At 38.0% G+C, this 16,175-nt stretch overlaps 5 protein-coding genes across 5 annotated transcripts; 2 read left to right on the forward strand and 3 right to left on the reverse strand.

Moving 5' to 3' along the window:
- Positions 1–178: 178 nt before the first annotated feature.
- LOC111598967 (mRNA cap guanine-N7 methyltransferase) lies at positions 179–1,785 on the reverse strand. Its single transcript, XM_023314459.2, has 2 exons — positions 463–1,785; positions 179–400 (listed from the first exon to the last, which is right to left on the reverse strand). The coding sequence occupies exons 1-2, from the start codon at positions 1,655–1,657 to the stop codon at positions 318–320; spliced, it is 1,278 nt and encodes a 425-aa protein (XP_023170227.1). The 5' UTR covers positions 1,658–1,785; the 3' UTR covers positions 179–317.
- A 257-nt stretch (positions 1,786–2,042) lies between these two features.
- On the forward strand, positions 2,043–3,145 carry LOC111598939 (probable tRNA(His) guanylyltransferase). Its single transcript, XM_023314417.2, has 2 exons — positions 2,043–2,324; positions 2,386–3,145. Exons 1-2 carry the CDS (start codon positions 2,096–2,098, stop codon positions 3,093–3,095), a joined length of 939 nt encoding a protein of 312 aa, XP_023170185.2. The 5' UTR covers positions 2,043–2,095; the 3' UTR covers positions 3,096–3,145.
- LOC111598942 (protein Dr1) lies at positions 3,123–3,846 on the reverse strand. The gene has a single exon (XM_023314420.2). It carries the CDS (start codon positions 3,761–3,763, stop codon positions 3,164–3,166), a length of 600 nt encoding a protein of 199 aa, XP_023170188.1. The 5' UTR covers positions 3,764–3,846; the 3' UTR covers positions 3,123–3,163.
- Positions 3,847–3,888: 42 nt separating this feature from the next.
- On the forward strand, positions 3,889–4,695 carry LOC111598941 (ankyrin repeat domain-containing protein 49). Its single transcript, XM_023314419.2, has 2 exons — positions 3,889–4,128; positions 4,184–4,695. Exons 1-2 carry the CDS (start codon positions 3,993–3,995, stop codon positions 4,693–4,695), a joined length of 648 nt encoding a protein of 215 aa, XP_023170187.1. The 5' UTR covers positions 3,889–3,992.
- A 47-nt stretch (positions 4,696–4,742) lies between these two features.
- On the reverse strand, positions 4,743–5,557 carry LOC111598985 (dynactin subunit 5). The gene is made up of 3 exons (XM_023314486.2): positions 5,427–5,557; positions 5,043–5,342; positions 4,743–4,982 (listed from the first exon to the last, which is right to left on the reverse strand). The coding sequence occupies exons 1-3, from the start codon at positions 5,472–5,474 to the stop codon at positions 4,761–4,763; spliced, it is 570 nt and encodes a 189-aa protein (XP_023170254.1). The 5' UTR covers positions 5,475–5,557; the 3' UTR covers positions 4,743–4,760.
- Between the last annotated feature and the right edge of the window lie 10,618 nt (positions 5,558–16,175).

A 16,175-nucleotide genomic window follows, 5' to 3' on the forward strand; every position in this document is an offset into this window, starting at 1 on the left:
GCTATATAGAAATCGCTACTCTTTTATGTCTATTATACATAGATTCAAAAACATTATCTCTTTTAAACAAATCAGTTTCCCTGAAAAAATTGTATTGATCCTCTTCGCCATCGATTTGTTTTTTTTTTTCTTTCAGTTGTAATATTTTTAAATTAATGTTAAAAGCTTCGAAATACACTTTTAAACTTAAAATATATGCTCTGATCATGCTGAGTTTGTGTTGTAAATAAGATTTTCAAAATGCACAAGAAAACTTCTAAGAACATTGACGTGATTAGAGATATAGTTAAATTTGCGTGCGACTTATGGAACACAATTTAGTCGTCAAACTCGAACAAGGGTTTGCCATTGCTATCCCAGCTATTTTTGCACTTCTTGAAGGCACAGACCAGATAAAGCGCTAAATGGGAGAGAGATACAAATGAGATATATAGTATATAGATATATAGATTAGATGCTCACTTGTTGCTTCCCATTCGTTTTTGGAGAGCGTACCCAGGGGTCTGCCTCGCTGTGTGCCTAGTAGGCGACGCACATGTTCGAATTGTTCGCCGGTGCTGTAGCGATGAGCTTGTATTGATTCCAGGCCAGACATGCGCTGTAGCAGCTGTCGGCCCTGGGGCAGTGTCTCCTTGAAATAGTCGGCGAAGGTGCTGCGTCTAACCAGCTGCAATCCGTGACGGCGACCTAGTTTAATGAGCGTAGGGAAATGTACTAAGAACTCGGGGCAATCAACAACGCCTTCCAGATGAAATTGATATTTGGCACCGAATAGCGGCAACGTCTCCGTATCGCATTCAAATTCAATGTTATAGACATCGTTGCCGAAGCTGCGAGCGTTCGGTCCAGCTGCTTTTAATCTCCTAATAATCTCGTAGGCATCAGGTATGGTGGCTATAAAATAACCACCTGGCTGCAGGCACTCGGCTGCATTACGGATCATGCAATCTGCCTGCTGTAGCGACTCGAAGCAATAGTGAAAGGCAAACTGGCACGAGACCAAATTCAGTTGCAGCGATGCATCCTTATACCGTTCCCTTAGCCGAACCATTGTCGAGTCGCAGGCAAAGAATTCAGCTGTGAATTTATGTCCGAATTTTGATTTTTCTGCTCGCTGCAAAATGTCCTGATAGCGACGTTGACATTGCTCCACAGATACCTCCGCGATGTCTGTGCATATTAGATGGGATATGAATGCCTTGTCCCATTTGAGTAGATCGCCGCCCTTGCCGCAGCACATGTCCAGCACGCGTAGAGCATCGCCAACCCGTTTTTGATGCTTGATTAAGGCCATATATTCATTAATTAACTGACTCTTGATCCAATTGTTGAAGTTCCGCATAAAAAAGATTTTCGACTTGTTTCGCTCCTTGAGTCCGGCTTCCTTTAACTCGTTATAATGATGTGCCACAACATGTGTGTTTGCTGCTCCACTTGCCTCACCATCAGCATCAGCGTCAGCCTCGGCATCGGCCTCGACGTCTGGATCAGTCCCAACATCTGCTTCATCTTTCTCCAATCGCCTTCGGTTAGCTGCTGAGTGCTCTATTGCTATTGCACTAGTTTTTCCATTGGTATCTTCGCTGTCCTCATCGTCTGACAATTTGGTTGACGCAAATTGTTCATCTGTTGTACTCTGTTCATAATTTATACTCATTTTAAGATTAGCACGCCGAATGCAAATAAATATAGCCGCCGCTTAGTAATGGAAAGTTTGGCTGCGATATTTATCAACAGCTGTTCAAACATTAAGGCTACTTATCGATAGGTAGCGGTGCGACAAATTGAAATATGTTGTCAAAAGTGTGTAAAACAAAAAAGGTTGTCAATTTATTGTAGCTAAAAAGTTGCCAAGTACATGACCGCGTTATTAAATGATAAATTTGTATACATATATAGATAATGCTCTCGGTATATTTATAACATAATAACCATAGCATATATTATGATCATGCTATCTAATATACACTGTATGCGTAAATCATGTAGTTGTGACGTCAGTAACATAAAAAACTTTTACTTCATCCTGCGTTACCTCGTATATTTTAAATATCGTTGTTTAACATGCGGTAAAAAAACCAAAATATTGTTTTTAATGCAGTTCCGTGCGCTCCACCGTATTGCTAACAAGTTTTTGTTTATAAATAAAAGCGCTACAGCGCTCCACACCCGCAGCATGGCCTGCAGTAGATACGAATATGTTAAATCGTACGAACAAGATGATAAAATATTACCAAATGTTTGGATTGTGATACGCATCGATGGCAAAAAATTTCACAAATTCGCCAACGCGCACAAATTTGAAAAGCCCAACGACGAAAATGGTGAGGATTGTATAAATAATTAGAACTAAATAAAATAACTAATTAAACATGTTGTATGCAGCGTTGAATGTGATGAATGCGGCTGGCATTGCTGTTATGGAGGAGTTTCGGGATATTGTTCTCGGCTATGGCCAGAGCGATGAGTATTCATTCGTCTTTCGCAAGGATACGTCAGCATTTAAGCGACGCGCTGCCAAGCTGCTTAGCTATGTGACGAGCATGTTTACCAGCAGCTATGTGCTGAGTTGGTCGCAATGGATGCAGCAACCTCTGAACTATGCGCCCTGCTTTGATGGCCGTGTTGTGCTCTATCCCTCGGATGAGAATCTGCGCGATTATTTGAGCTGGCGACAAGCGGATGTTCATGTGAACAATCTGTATAATACTGCGTTTTGGAAGCTTGTATTAGAGTCGGGTCTAACTAATCAACAGGCCGAGGAGCGGTTACGCGGCACATTCTCTGCCGATAAAAATGAGTTGCTCTTCCAGGAGTTTGGCATCAATTACAACACTTTGCCTGCGATGTATAGAAAGGGCACGATATTGTTGCGCAAGCGTGTGGTGCTGCCCACGCAGGACGAGCAGGACAAGGGCAGGCAGGCAATAGTGCCCATACATGAGGATTTAATTGGCAATGAGTTCTGGAAGCAGCATACCGAGATTCTAGGCAAATATGTGCCAGGCAAACATGTTCTAAACAGTTTAAATGGACAGCTTGAAAAGCAGCTAGCAAAACAGCTGGAGAAGCAGGCAACAATAGCGGGGATTTGACTTATGACAATAGTTTAATTACAATTATTAAAAATTACATTAAGCGCAAAGCAAATAAACTCGTTCGTTTAGTAGTCATCGTCGTCATCATCATCGTCGTCCTCACTGGGTTTGCTCACAAAGCTGCCATTTCCGCCTCCACCTCCACTTGCATCCTTATCCAATTGCGCGGGTCGCTGGATTAGCGCATTGCTCTGTTGTACAGCAGCTGCCTGCATGCTCATCCATTGTTGTTGCTCTTCGCGTGCCTGCTCCTCACGCGCCTTGGCGAACAGCTCCTGTTGTTGGCGCAGGAGCTCCTCCTCTGGTATGCCCAAATTCTCTAAGCGTGTGCTCTGTCTACGTCGCTTGGCGGCCACCTCTTTGCAATCGTGTAGCACAGCCTCGGCCTCCTGTTTGTAGTCGCGAAAGCCTAGGCGATCGAGTGCCTCGAGCACATGTTCAGCATTGATAGTTTTCTTGCTCCGCTGATTACACACATCATTTGCCTCTGAGCTGATCAGGTGTATGAATTCGGAGCAGCAATTGAGAATCAGTTCGCGACTTTCGTTTGCAACGCGTACTGTGGGCACCAGCTCTTTGATTATTTTATTAATGCTGGCCCTTGGCAATGTTAGCTCATCGTCTTCAGCATTGGGCGGCAAAAGCTCCTCCTGTGGATTTGACATTGCGTGCACGTAAAAAATGTAAACAAAACCGCTATGAACGAAAAATAAATAACAACGATGCTGCTGCTTCTTGCTTGTAGCATTGACAGTGTTGTAAAATGAGTGACATACACGCACATGCTTATCGATAGTGTCATATTATCGAAAAATTATCGACAGCGAAACATATGTTTAAAAGGCAACATTTATTTATTGCTAAGTCAACAAACCAGAATTTTGAAACAACAATATGGGCGATTATGATTCTGATGATGAAAAATCACAAGTGGAGAAGCTGCGCTACGCCAAAGTGCCGCGTGGCATGTTTGTAAGCGGTTGGGATGATGATACCGATGAACTTATCGAGGAGGACAAAAATCCACAAGGTAAAAAATTAAGCTGAATTTTGTTTAAATAAAACTAACTAAATGCAATGATCAGCCAGCATTGAACGCATGATATTGTGGGCTGTGAGCGAGAATCGTATTAGTGAGGTGCGCGAAATACTACAACTGGATGCAGACACCGTCAACGCAAAGGACAATGATGGATACACACCGCTGCATCGTGCCTGCTACAACAACTTCTTAGATATTGCAAGACTCTTGCTCCAGTATCAGGCTAACCCTAATGCCCGCACCGAGCTGGGCTGGACCCCATTACACTCAGCCTGCAAATGGAGTCATGCTGATAGTGTACAGCTGCTGTTGCAATTCGGCGCTGATGTGAATGCCGAATCGGATGGACAGCAAACGCCGTTGCATGTAACAGCCACCGTTTCGAATTGCAGGAATACGGCAACTGTGCTGCTCATGGATCGCAATATACAGCCGCGCAAGGAGAACAATACAGAAGAAACAGCAGCTATTATAGCACGTCGTACGGGCATGAGCTATTTCATCTTTGAAATTGCCGAAGAGGCCTACGATTGCAACACAGGATTGATTGACTGAAATGTCATTTACATATTTATTAAATATAATACTTAATGTTAGTTTATAAATTAGGAGTTGTTTGTTTAGCTGGCTGGTGCTGGTGTGCGCACAAAATGCTCATAGAATGATTTTGTATAGTTGACCATTTCATCTTGCATGGCAGCGGGCACAAAATACGGATTACCTTGGCCGCCTTCAATGGTCCCTTTGGCGGTGTAGCGCATATAACTAGATACGGTTGTCTCTGGTGGCAGCACAGCTCCATCTTCGATCACACAGCAATCCTTGAGCGTACAGCGACGACCCTATAATCAAAACGTATCCAATATAAATACGGTAAATCAGACGTTGATAGGCTGACTCACAATGATGGCATCTTTGCCAATGTACACAAAAGAACCAACGTTAGCCGCTGATACGACAGCGCCGTCGCCTATGTAGACATGATCTCCTATGTGCATCGGAAAGAAGGCGATGCCTTTGCTAAATTGTTTGTAGGGCGGTCGTATCACAGAGTTCTTGCTTATCACACAATAACGTCCAGTTCGCACATTGGCTAGATCGCCACGTATTATGGCGCCGCTTTGTACAATCACCTTGCCATTGAGCACAATATTCTGGGAGCCACAGAGCACCGTATGGCGGCTCACCTTGTTACCTGATGCCTGAGATGAGGTCATCAAAAGAAAGTATTTAATTAAATTTTAAATATAAATTAAAATTTAAATATATGGCATAATAGTATTCACCGTTTCTACATATTCATCTTTGCTGTAATATGTATCCGGTATTTCCATGTTTGTAAATAATGTGATATAGCCAAATTTTCTGATTTTCAATTATTTTGTTTGCGTTTGCAGTTAATGCAGCTCAGCTGTTAATTACATCGATAGTTGGTCTATCGATATAACAGTTTCTTAGAATATACAGCGCTGCCAACTTTAGTACAAGCACGATGTTAACAGATCTTTAAAATTAAATAGAATTCTGAAGAATGACTTATACACATGCCCATAAAACATAAATAAAAATATATATATATATTTAATAGACATAATAGCAAAAATTCCCTTAATTTTTATAATAACGTTAAGCCTTGTATCAGCTGGCCACTGACAATTTTTTGTCTCGCGTTGCCAACCACTGCTAACTCACTGTTAATTTCGCACGAACTGTTAAACAGCATTTGAAATATTTTTATGTTCATATTTACATATTTATATTTAAAGTATTTCTTTCCATTTATTTTCGTTAATGAGATGTATGCTATTGCTTACTTGTATGCAATTAGTGAATGCGGGTGCATGCCAAATGCAGGTGTTTAGCCCATGTTTAACCCTGAACTTTGCAAGCAGTTGCCAACAATTATATTTGCTGCTGTTGTTGTTGTTGCTGTTATTGTTGTTGTTGGTAGATCGTCTGCTAATAATATGAAACAAAAAGTATGCACATCGATTTCTAGATAAATAATTGCAACTGACAGCTGGTGGAATTGACCTCCGGCATGGCAAAAGTTTTAGTTTTTCAACTTTGTTGGCTTCAATGATGTTCCAATTAAATTGCTCTGTTTTTATTAATAATCGAGTCTGCCCGGCCCCTCCACTGGCCTTCAGTTCGGACTGCACGCTTGAATACCCAATACCCAATGCCCAAGTGCCCTCCAGCAAGCAGCAGCAGCTCACTGGCCACATTCGCTAATTGGCAAGCAAAGAGCTCTAATGCCCGGTTCTGCATGCAAAGAACACTCGTAGCCATATTTATGGTAATCCATTATGATATGGCCCACCTCTACAAATAATAATAGTAATAATAATACGGCATATTGTTTGGTGCATGTAAATGAATTTGCTTTGCCATTTCGGTGCGGGGCTTTGCTTCGAAAGCCATTAGACATTCAACGGCTGCTCGGTTGGTCGGCTGCTTGGGTCGACCTTACCAATAATTTATTTATTTTTTGGCCAGTTGACCATTTGAACTTTTTGGCTAATTTATTTACAACAACAACAACGGGAATGAATAGAGAGGCAATTACCAGCGAACAAAAATTGAAACTGAATCTTGGCGATCTTTGTAGATCCGCCGCCAGTTGAAGGCTTTGAGGTTTGCACCTTTGGGCTAGGGTCAATAAACTTCAACTTGAAACCTGCTAAAGGTTAGAAGCAGCTGCTCATGTTAAACATTTAATTGAAAAGCAAATGCAAGCACAAACAAGCGAACAAACCAACAATTGCTCAGATGATTAAACAAATAAGCAAATGATTCGAATTTGTTTGGCTCTTGAGAAAGTTTGTGTTTGTTTTCGTACTTAAGAGTATTTGCTAAGCATTACTTGAGAGCTATCAATGGGTTTGCCGTAGAACGCTGAATAGAATATACTGTATGTATATGCATATTTATATATATGTATATGTATATATAGTGCTAAAAGTCGAGAGAGGATATGAAAGAGATGGAGAGCGACATATAGCTATCTCGCTATAAAGAGAGATGGAAAGGAAATAAGCTAGATCGAGTAAGATCTAGTTCTAGGAATTAGAGCTGAATGCTTAACAATTATTATCAGAAATATAATTATATAAAAATCCGCCAAATTCTAAATATCTGCTGCTTGAAGAAGACGCTAGAAAGATAGACATACGAAACTAAAGCGAAAATGTTCCAAGTTTCCAAACTGCTTCACATTGATCGATCGAACAGGATAAACAGTTTCGTACGCGGTTTGCCTAATACTCAAGTTAATTAAGTATTTATATAGTATTCAGTGTTAATGTTGAGTTAGTCTTTGGAGCATCTTTAGATTGTTGAAATCCAACACCGACAACAAACACGAAATATTACATTGATAGCTGCCACAGCTCGACCTTGACCATGCCGCAGCCAAGCATTGAATGCTGCCAATCTCTCTGGTGGCATCTATGTAAATATTTACAAAAGCCAGCGCAGCGATGGCCTTGCAGATAGCTATTGTTGTTGCCATTGCTGCTGTTGTTGCTGCCATCCATATTATTAAATGCCGAAAAGAGCTAATCAAGATTTAAACACACGCACTGCACATCCGCCTGGGCATCTCTATCCAAACCAATTCTGCCAATCGCACGATCTATTTGCTATTGAAGTTGATTTTTATTATTATTATCTTTTTATTATTGTTGTTGATGTTGTTGTGGTGGTGAGCGTGTGCACAACTTCAGTTTGTTTGTTGTTATTGTTTTTAGCTGTTGATTTTGAGCGTTTTAATCGATTTTTCAAGTTGCCGCGAGGCACAAACTGAAGTGCGCCCAGAGCCAAAGGCAGAAAATAGAAAAAATTATTAAAAAAGATTATAAATAAGCACACGATTAATAAAATTTTGAATCAATGATTGGTAGCTGCAGCGAAAGCTTATAAAAATATATGCAAAAAAGCAATTAAAAGCGATTAAAAGAATATATTAAAAACTTGAAAAATTCTAAAAAAAAAAATGTTTTAAAAAACAATTAATTATTTTTCGCAAGCATTAAAACTCTTATTATAAAATTGCAAATGTCGCATTGAGAATAATGCAAGGAAAAAACCATTTAACAACAATTCGAATTAACTAATTAGTGATTGCAACTAAAAATTAAGAAAATTGTTTCAATGAATTCTATTGCGCACAAGGTGAGGCGTCGCAAGTCGTAAACTGCGGGCAGGCAACAATTGCATTTGATATTTTCACTTTTTTGCATGCAACGGCAGCAGGCAAACAACAAGCAACAAGTTTGTTGTCTAGGTCTTTTGTTTTCAAGCAGTAATCAATCGTTTCTATTGTAATTGACATTAGCTAAGTAGATCATATTAAAAAGTTATCAAGTTTTAGTAATGTAGTTTATATATCTCCTATGAATTGTTCTTACAATTATAAATCAATTAAAATATAAAACAAGTAAGCAAGTTATGGTTGAAGTGCCTGCCCAGGAGATACCCTGAACTCAGTCCTATCTGTGATTTAAAGAGAAATACTAACTCACATTAGGATACCAAGATTCGAACCAGCATCGCCTACGCAACGCAAATAATTCTTGAAGTGCATTAAGTATTGGTTTAAAAATATATCAAATATACGTATATAATAAATATAGGTATAAATATTAATATATTAATTGTTTCAAATTTATTATTTTTTTATTTTTATCTGACTTTGTACTACATTTTTATTCATTAGACATTTTTTATTTTTAAAAAGAGAAAATCGTCATAAATTCAATTTGTAATACATAAATACATTATTTAGCAAACAACATTTGCCAATGTTATTATTTTTGTCATTTAATACATTAAATATAATTCTGTATATAAAACATTTATATATTCTTTTTTTTCAATATTTTCTTAAATATAAATATATATACATGTGCAAAAATATTATGTTATTAAATTGAGAAGAGATTCTCTGACTATGACAAACACTAAACACACAAATAACTTAACTATATCTCAAAGAGGTATATAAAATAAATGCTCTTAAATATTATATAACTAACTAACAATTTTAAAGAGAACATTATCGTTAATGATAATTACCATTATTATCATGAACATCAAATATAATTATTTCGCTAATGAACATTTCGACAAACTTCATTATTATAATAAAAGTTAAACAAATAAAACTTAGATATATATTTATTATACAAAAAATATATATATTTTTAAACAAATACAAAATTTATTAAATAAATACAAATTATTTAAACTTAAACAATATAACAAAAAACTTAAATTTATTCACCATTTGCACTGAACCACACAACGACTGACCTAGTCCAGGTCATGAACTTGACTGATCGTCCACAGCCGCTGCTGCGCCCTTTTATACCCAAAAGTCACTCAAAAGGCAACTGCAGCAGAGCTCCTGAGCCCTTTTTGAGTGAGAGTTTACACTCACTTTGAATTAAGTTTGAAGCTGTTTGAAGCGAACGGGCAGCTATTCACACATAGTCTGTCATTCTTTTCGGGAATATATGTGCCGTACATATGTATACATATATAAATATATATATACATATGCATATATATATATGTAGATATATATGTATATATATATATACAAAATTTCTCAGCTGATTTCTTATAAATATTAGTGTATTATATATACATAAATATAGACACGGATGGATGGACAGAAGGACAGACTGACAGACAGCCGAACCGGCCTCAATCGGCTTGGCTTGTCATCCTGATCAAGTATATATATTTTACTCTTGCTGCCTGCTAAATACATTTAAACAAAGCTTTTATACCCTGATTTCTCATTTTCAATGGGATCGGGTTATAAATATAACATAGATCCTCACTAATTGTTTTTTATATATATAATTTAAGAATTTTAAAAACATTTAGAAAAATTTTTATAAAAATGAATATAAAAATAGGTTTAATTTGATTTCCAAATATTAATCTATACTTTAGCGATAGATATGATAGATATTATTTACTATATACATTTTGCTCTCCTACTTTTATTCTATATCAAAGTTTTTTTTCACATTTTCAAATACATACTTATTAAAATACATTTCTTTCTTTTCAGTTTTCAGTTTATTTTAATTCTTGCTGTTAAATTATTTATAAGACATGATTTTCAAAATATATCTACAATTTTCTTCCAGCCCTGCTTAATATGACTCAACGCACGACGCGATGCATTTTCAAATATTAATTTTCATTTTCCACTCACTTGTACCTGATAATGTTCAAATCATGTGGCATTCAGGGCCGTCGGGAAAAAACTCGGAAGTAATCGATGTGAATGTCAATTACACGCAATGTGGAAACGACATAAGTAAACGAGAGAATGCGTATACGCCATGTAAGCGCTGTCATATCAGTTTGCCTTGGTTTCTCAGCTCGTACAAAATTGTCGACTGCGCGCAAATTAAATTCATGAACTTCAAATACAGACTCGAAATCGAAATCGGAATCAAATTCGAAAATCTAATGCTAACTGTTGCCAGAGCGTATTACGCGGCATGCATGCGACGAGGACAGGCCTCTACGCACCTCCCCCCTTACATGGCACAGTGGCTACCCCCTTTAGACTGAACGCCTCTAACAACTCATGCTATTCAATACACTGCTATAGAGTATATTAACTTTGTGGTTAGAGTAGGAAGAGGATAACTGAAAGATTTAATATTAGGCGATAGAAGATTATATGATATATGATATATGATATATGATATATGATATATGATATATGATATATGATATATGATATATGATATATGATATATGATATATGATATATGATATATGATATATGATATATGATATATGATATATGATATATGATATATGATATATGATATATGATATATGATATATGATATATGATATATGATATATGATATATGATATATGATATATGTGATATATAAGAGATCCTAGATATATGATAAGAGTTGGGTAAAGTTTCTTTAGTCTAAAAACTTTTTGCTCTAATTCCTTCAGATGTTTATCTAATATGTGAATATGTCGACTATATAATTGATTATATGCATATGCACTTACATATTATGACTCTACTTTTTGATATTATAAAGTATGATAAAGTATTCGGCAGTTGCTTTGATTAGAGCATGCGCAATTCGTTCTGCATACGCTTGACTTTCCCTTTTGTGTTTTGATTTTGGTTTTGGCTTTGGCCGCGTCGCTCAGTGCCCGCCGCCCGACCAAGGTCAAGTACACGACGATAAATGTGTTTTATATTGTTTCTTACATTAGTAGCGAAGTTTTTGTTTAATTAATTTTTAATATTTTCGCTGCGCAAGTGACTCCGCGCCGCTGTGCTGATGTGACAAGCGGCACGCAACTTGGGCGTTGTTCGCTGCTAAATGGTGCGCCTGCCACCTTTGCCCGCTGTGAGGTGTCTGCAACTTGACCATGATGGGATTATGAGTCTAACAAGTGAGTAGTCTAATTCATTATATAATGTCGCAACATCCAAAGTTTATTAGCTTTAGCTTTATGGTGAAGAGGCAATTGAGCTGTGCCTCTTCAGCTTGTTTTTGTGAAAGTAGTTCGAACAGCTTTACATTCTGCAAACTGTAACTAGCTTTTTGCTAGCTTTAGCTATTTTCAACTATATCTAACTCTCATTCGTTACATAATTATTTCTAATGCATATAAAGTTTTCAATCAGATCTTCTGGATTAGCAGCAATAGTCGAGTCTATAGAGCTTTGTTCGTCTGCCCAACTTTCGCTCCTTCCATTTGTATATTCATTGAAGTGAGAACCTATAGAAACTAAACTTACATAGGCTTCAATATTCTACATTCTCAAACTTGCTCAAATGATCAATAAGTTTTGCCATTTTTCGATATTAATTCTAATTTATATGAACATACCTCGCATATTATAAGTCATAGAGTTTACACACTTGTCATATATGACCTACTAGAAATTGCGAAAATAATATTATATCCCATATGAAGATGGTAAGTGGAGGTTTCTTAGCAGCAGCAGCGAGAATCGGAGCTCACAGTATCTTATAGTCAGGCACTCCCTGCAAGAGCATTGCATTGAATAAGCTATTCAAGGAATTGATAAACAATTTTATTTACTGAACTAGCTAAATAAAGCTAGTTCGTTCATCTTCCTGATATTATATTGCTTATTCACAAAATTCGTAGATGTCAAAACATGCCCGTTTCTGGCAGTGAATTGTAAATTGTCGGTCAGCCTTCACACCCACGATTTGTTGCCCTTGTTGCTTATGACTGAAGAAATTCCCATGATCGTACAGCGGTTGCTACTCGTCTTATCTGAATATTGAAACACGCGTCGAATGGCGAAGCGAAATAAAAATCGAAAATGAATGGAAAAAATTGTTTTCCAATTAGGCACCCACAATGAAAAATCAGCTAACAACTTCCTAGCCAAATGTGTGCTCGAGGCAACCTTCGAGTCGGCTGGCCATAATAAGCCGGGCCAATGCTCCACATAAATGGTAGCTATTTTACCAGCAGCTAACAGCATGAAGTGCAAAGCGTGTTTGCAACAATTCATGGCACCTGAGACCTGACACATACGCAACTTAATTGTCAATCATTGTCAATCAGAGCTCGGGCCACCCAAGCAACAAACATTTCGACAATGACACTGAGAGCGACAAAGAAACCTTTTAAAGTTCACTCAACTTCAAAGCTGAAGAGATTTAATTGGTAGCAGACACAGTACAAATGTTTATACATATCTCTGATTATATGAGCATATACTGTTCATAATTATATCTCTGATTATATGGGCATATACTGTTTATAATTATGTTTTGTATACCCTGTAATTCTGTGCTCAATTTGCGTGCAAAGTCTGCATTCATATATAAGACTCATAATTGATGGGCTTGAGCTTGAGTTTGTTTTTCTTATTATTTATATAGATATATATATTTATATATATATATATATATATATATAAGTTAACTTATAACACTTAGTTAGCTTATAACACTTAATATAAGGTATTATTCAACACTTATTATCGGGTGCTAGACAAGTTAAGGAACAGCCCTGGCAAGAGCAACTCTACTTACGCCGGTGAGGCTATGATTTGTAAAAATATAGATTAGTCTCGTGTTTTAACTCGTACTGATAGGACATGCTAAAAATTGGTGTCATATAAGTAAAACTAAAAATAGTGAATATAATAAGAAAAACCAATAAAATTAACTGTTTCGATTATTCAAAAAAGAACAATTAAAAGCAGGGTTAAAAAGCGTTCTTCCAGTAAACCGCTTAAATAAATATTCACTCCGTCATTTGCTCGTTAAATGGCTTATTTCATTGTCTGAGCCCGAGGCCAGCAATAAGAGGCACAGTCGCCTCTCAACCTAACTTTCAGTCACCACAGGACTGGAAAACATATAATTGGCGCCCAACTAGTGGTCGGACTCCACAACCAACAACAATTAAGACAGCAGCGCGGGAGCTGCAATTGACAGATCTTATAAAGGGATTTTTTTTTTTTTTTTGTTTTGTGTTAGTTGAATCTTGTAAGTGGATACTCTAGCCAAAATTTTTCTTCAAACACAAAAAGTGTTAAAATTTATTTTATAAAAAAATAGCTAGGACTAGCGAGTATTTTATATTGCAATTGCATGTAAAAAAAAAAAAAAAATTAATGATCAGAACCAAGTGAGAGTGACTACTTTGGGAATTTTAGTGGCAGCAATTGATCATTCAGATCGTCAATAAAATTACATTGTGTTACTTTCTGTGTGTCTGAAGTTGTGCATGCAGTTCTCGTAGTTCAGAACTGCGACGTAATTCGACCCATCTTCTGACGGCCCGTTTTATTTTTCGCGACCACTGACCTGCGCATGTCTCGGTTCAACCAATAGAGAAACCCTCGCAGGCAGTCTAGCGACTCAGATTCCGACTGTGCAGTTCTCCCACCATCAGGTAGAATGGATGTAGATCAGCTTACGGAAGTAATAAGGACGGCTATCAGCAAAGCTTTAGCCGAACAGGCTGCTGTAAACCAGCAGAGGGAGCATGCATTGACTCAAAGAATTAATGAGTTAGCTGAACAAATAGCAGATGCATCCCCATTAGTTAGAAGTTCTTTTTTGAAAATGCTGAAGACCAGACAAAAGGCCTTTGCAGACCCAGACGAGACGTTGCCGTATAACACATCAGTCGTGGCTACCATTAGGACCATAGATGAGCAACCGATCTATACCAAGCTTTACCCATATCCAATGGGAGCGGCTGATTTCGTTAATAAAGAAATCAAAGATCTACTAAAGAATGATATAATTCAAAAGTCCGTCTCTCCCTACAATAACCCAATATGGGTAGTAGACAAGAAGGGCACTTATGAAGCGGGCAATAGGAAAATGAGGTTGGTAATGGACTTTCGTAAACTTAACGAAAAAACCGTGCCGGACAAATACCCTATGCCAAATATATCAATGATATTGGGGAATTTGGGGAGAGCCAAATTCTTTTCAACATTAGACCTCAAGTCTGGTTATCACCAGATCATACTCGCTGAACGCGACCGTGAAAAAACCTCTTTCTCTGTGAACGGGGGGAAATACGAGTTCAAAAGACTCCCCTTTGGATTAAAGAATGCAGCAAGCATTTTTCAAAGAACCATCGACGACATACTGCGAGAGCAGATTGGCAAATTTTGCTATGTTGATGTCAATGACGTAATCATCTTTTCAGAAGATGAGGAATCCCACATTAAACACGTGGATCGGGTCCTAAAAAGCTTATACAAAGCAAACATGAGGGTCTCCGTCAAAAAGTCACGTTTTTTTAAGAAAAGCGTGAACTTTCTTGGTTTCGTAGTCACCAGCACTGGCACCACGACGGATCCTGAAAAGGTTAGGGCAATACAGGAGTATCCAGAACCAAAAACGCTGTTCGAGGTTAGATCATTTCTAGGCCTCGCAAGTTATTACAGATGTTTCATTAGGGACTTCGCCGCAATAGCAAGACCCATCTCGAATATCCTGAAGGGTGAAAATGGAACAGTCAGTAAGCATAGGTCCAGAAATATAAAGGTTCAATTCTCTGAAGTGCAGCAGAGGGCATTTCAGAAGTTGCGCGATATTTTGTCATCCGAGAATGTAATGCTCAGGTACCCCGATTTTAAGAAGCCATTCGATCTAACGACCGATGCTTCGGCTCACGGCATAGGTGCAGTTTTGTCTCAAGAGGGTCGTCCTATAACAATGATTTCAAGAACATTGAAGGACAGTGAGGTTAACTATGCAACCAATGAGAGAGAGTTATTGGCCATTGTATGGTCACTTGCCAAATTAAGGCACTATTTGTATGGGGTGAAAGACATTAATATCTTCACTGACCATCAACCCTTGACCTTCGCAGTTTCGGAATCTAATCCAAATGCGAAAATCAAAAGGTGGAAAGCGCGCATTGACGAGTCTAATGCACGTATCTTCTATAAACCTGGCAAGGACAATCTGGTTGCGGATGCCTTGTCAAGACAGCAGCTCAACGCTATAAATGAGCAAGAAATTGAGTCCTGCGCAGCAACGATCCACAGTGAGGTATCTCTCACCAACACCATTGAGACGACAGACAAACCCTTGAACTGTTTTCAAAACCAGATAGTGCTAGAAGAGGCGCGTTTCCCCTTAAAACGAAGTTTTATTCTTTTTGGAAATAAGAAACGCTACTTGATCAGCTATACATGCGTCGAATCGCTGCTAGACGAGCTCGAAGATGTAGTCTCACCCAAATGCGTAAATGCTCTCCACTGTAATTTACACACGCTTGCAATGATACAAGATGCATTGGTGCGAAGATACCCAGCCACAAAGTTCTGGCATTGCAAAAATCGCGTAGTGGACATATTTGCGGTTGGAGAAGGAAGGGAAATCCTCACAGTCGAGCATAATAGGGCCCATAGGTCTGCACAGGAAAATGTTAAGCAGGTACTCTCGGAGTACTACTTTCCACGGATGGCAAAAATTGCCAAGGAAATAGTACAAAACTGCAAA

This window comes from Drosophila hydei, unplaced genomic scaffold (genome assembly GCF_003285905.1).
Source record: "Drosophila hydei strain 15085-1641.00,03,60 unplaced genomic scaffold, DhydRS2 tig00008116-arrow-pilon, whole genome shotgun sequence".
Classification (NCBI taxonomy): domain Eukaryota; kingdom Metazoa; phylum Arthropoda; class Insecta; order Diptera; family Drosophilidae; genus Drosophila; species Drosophila hydei.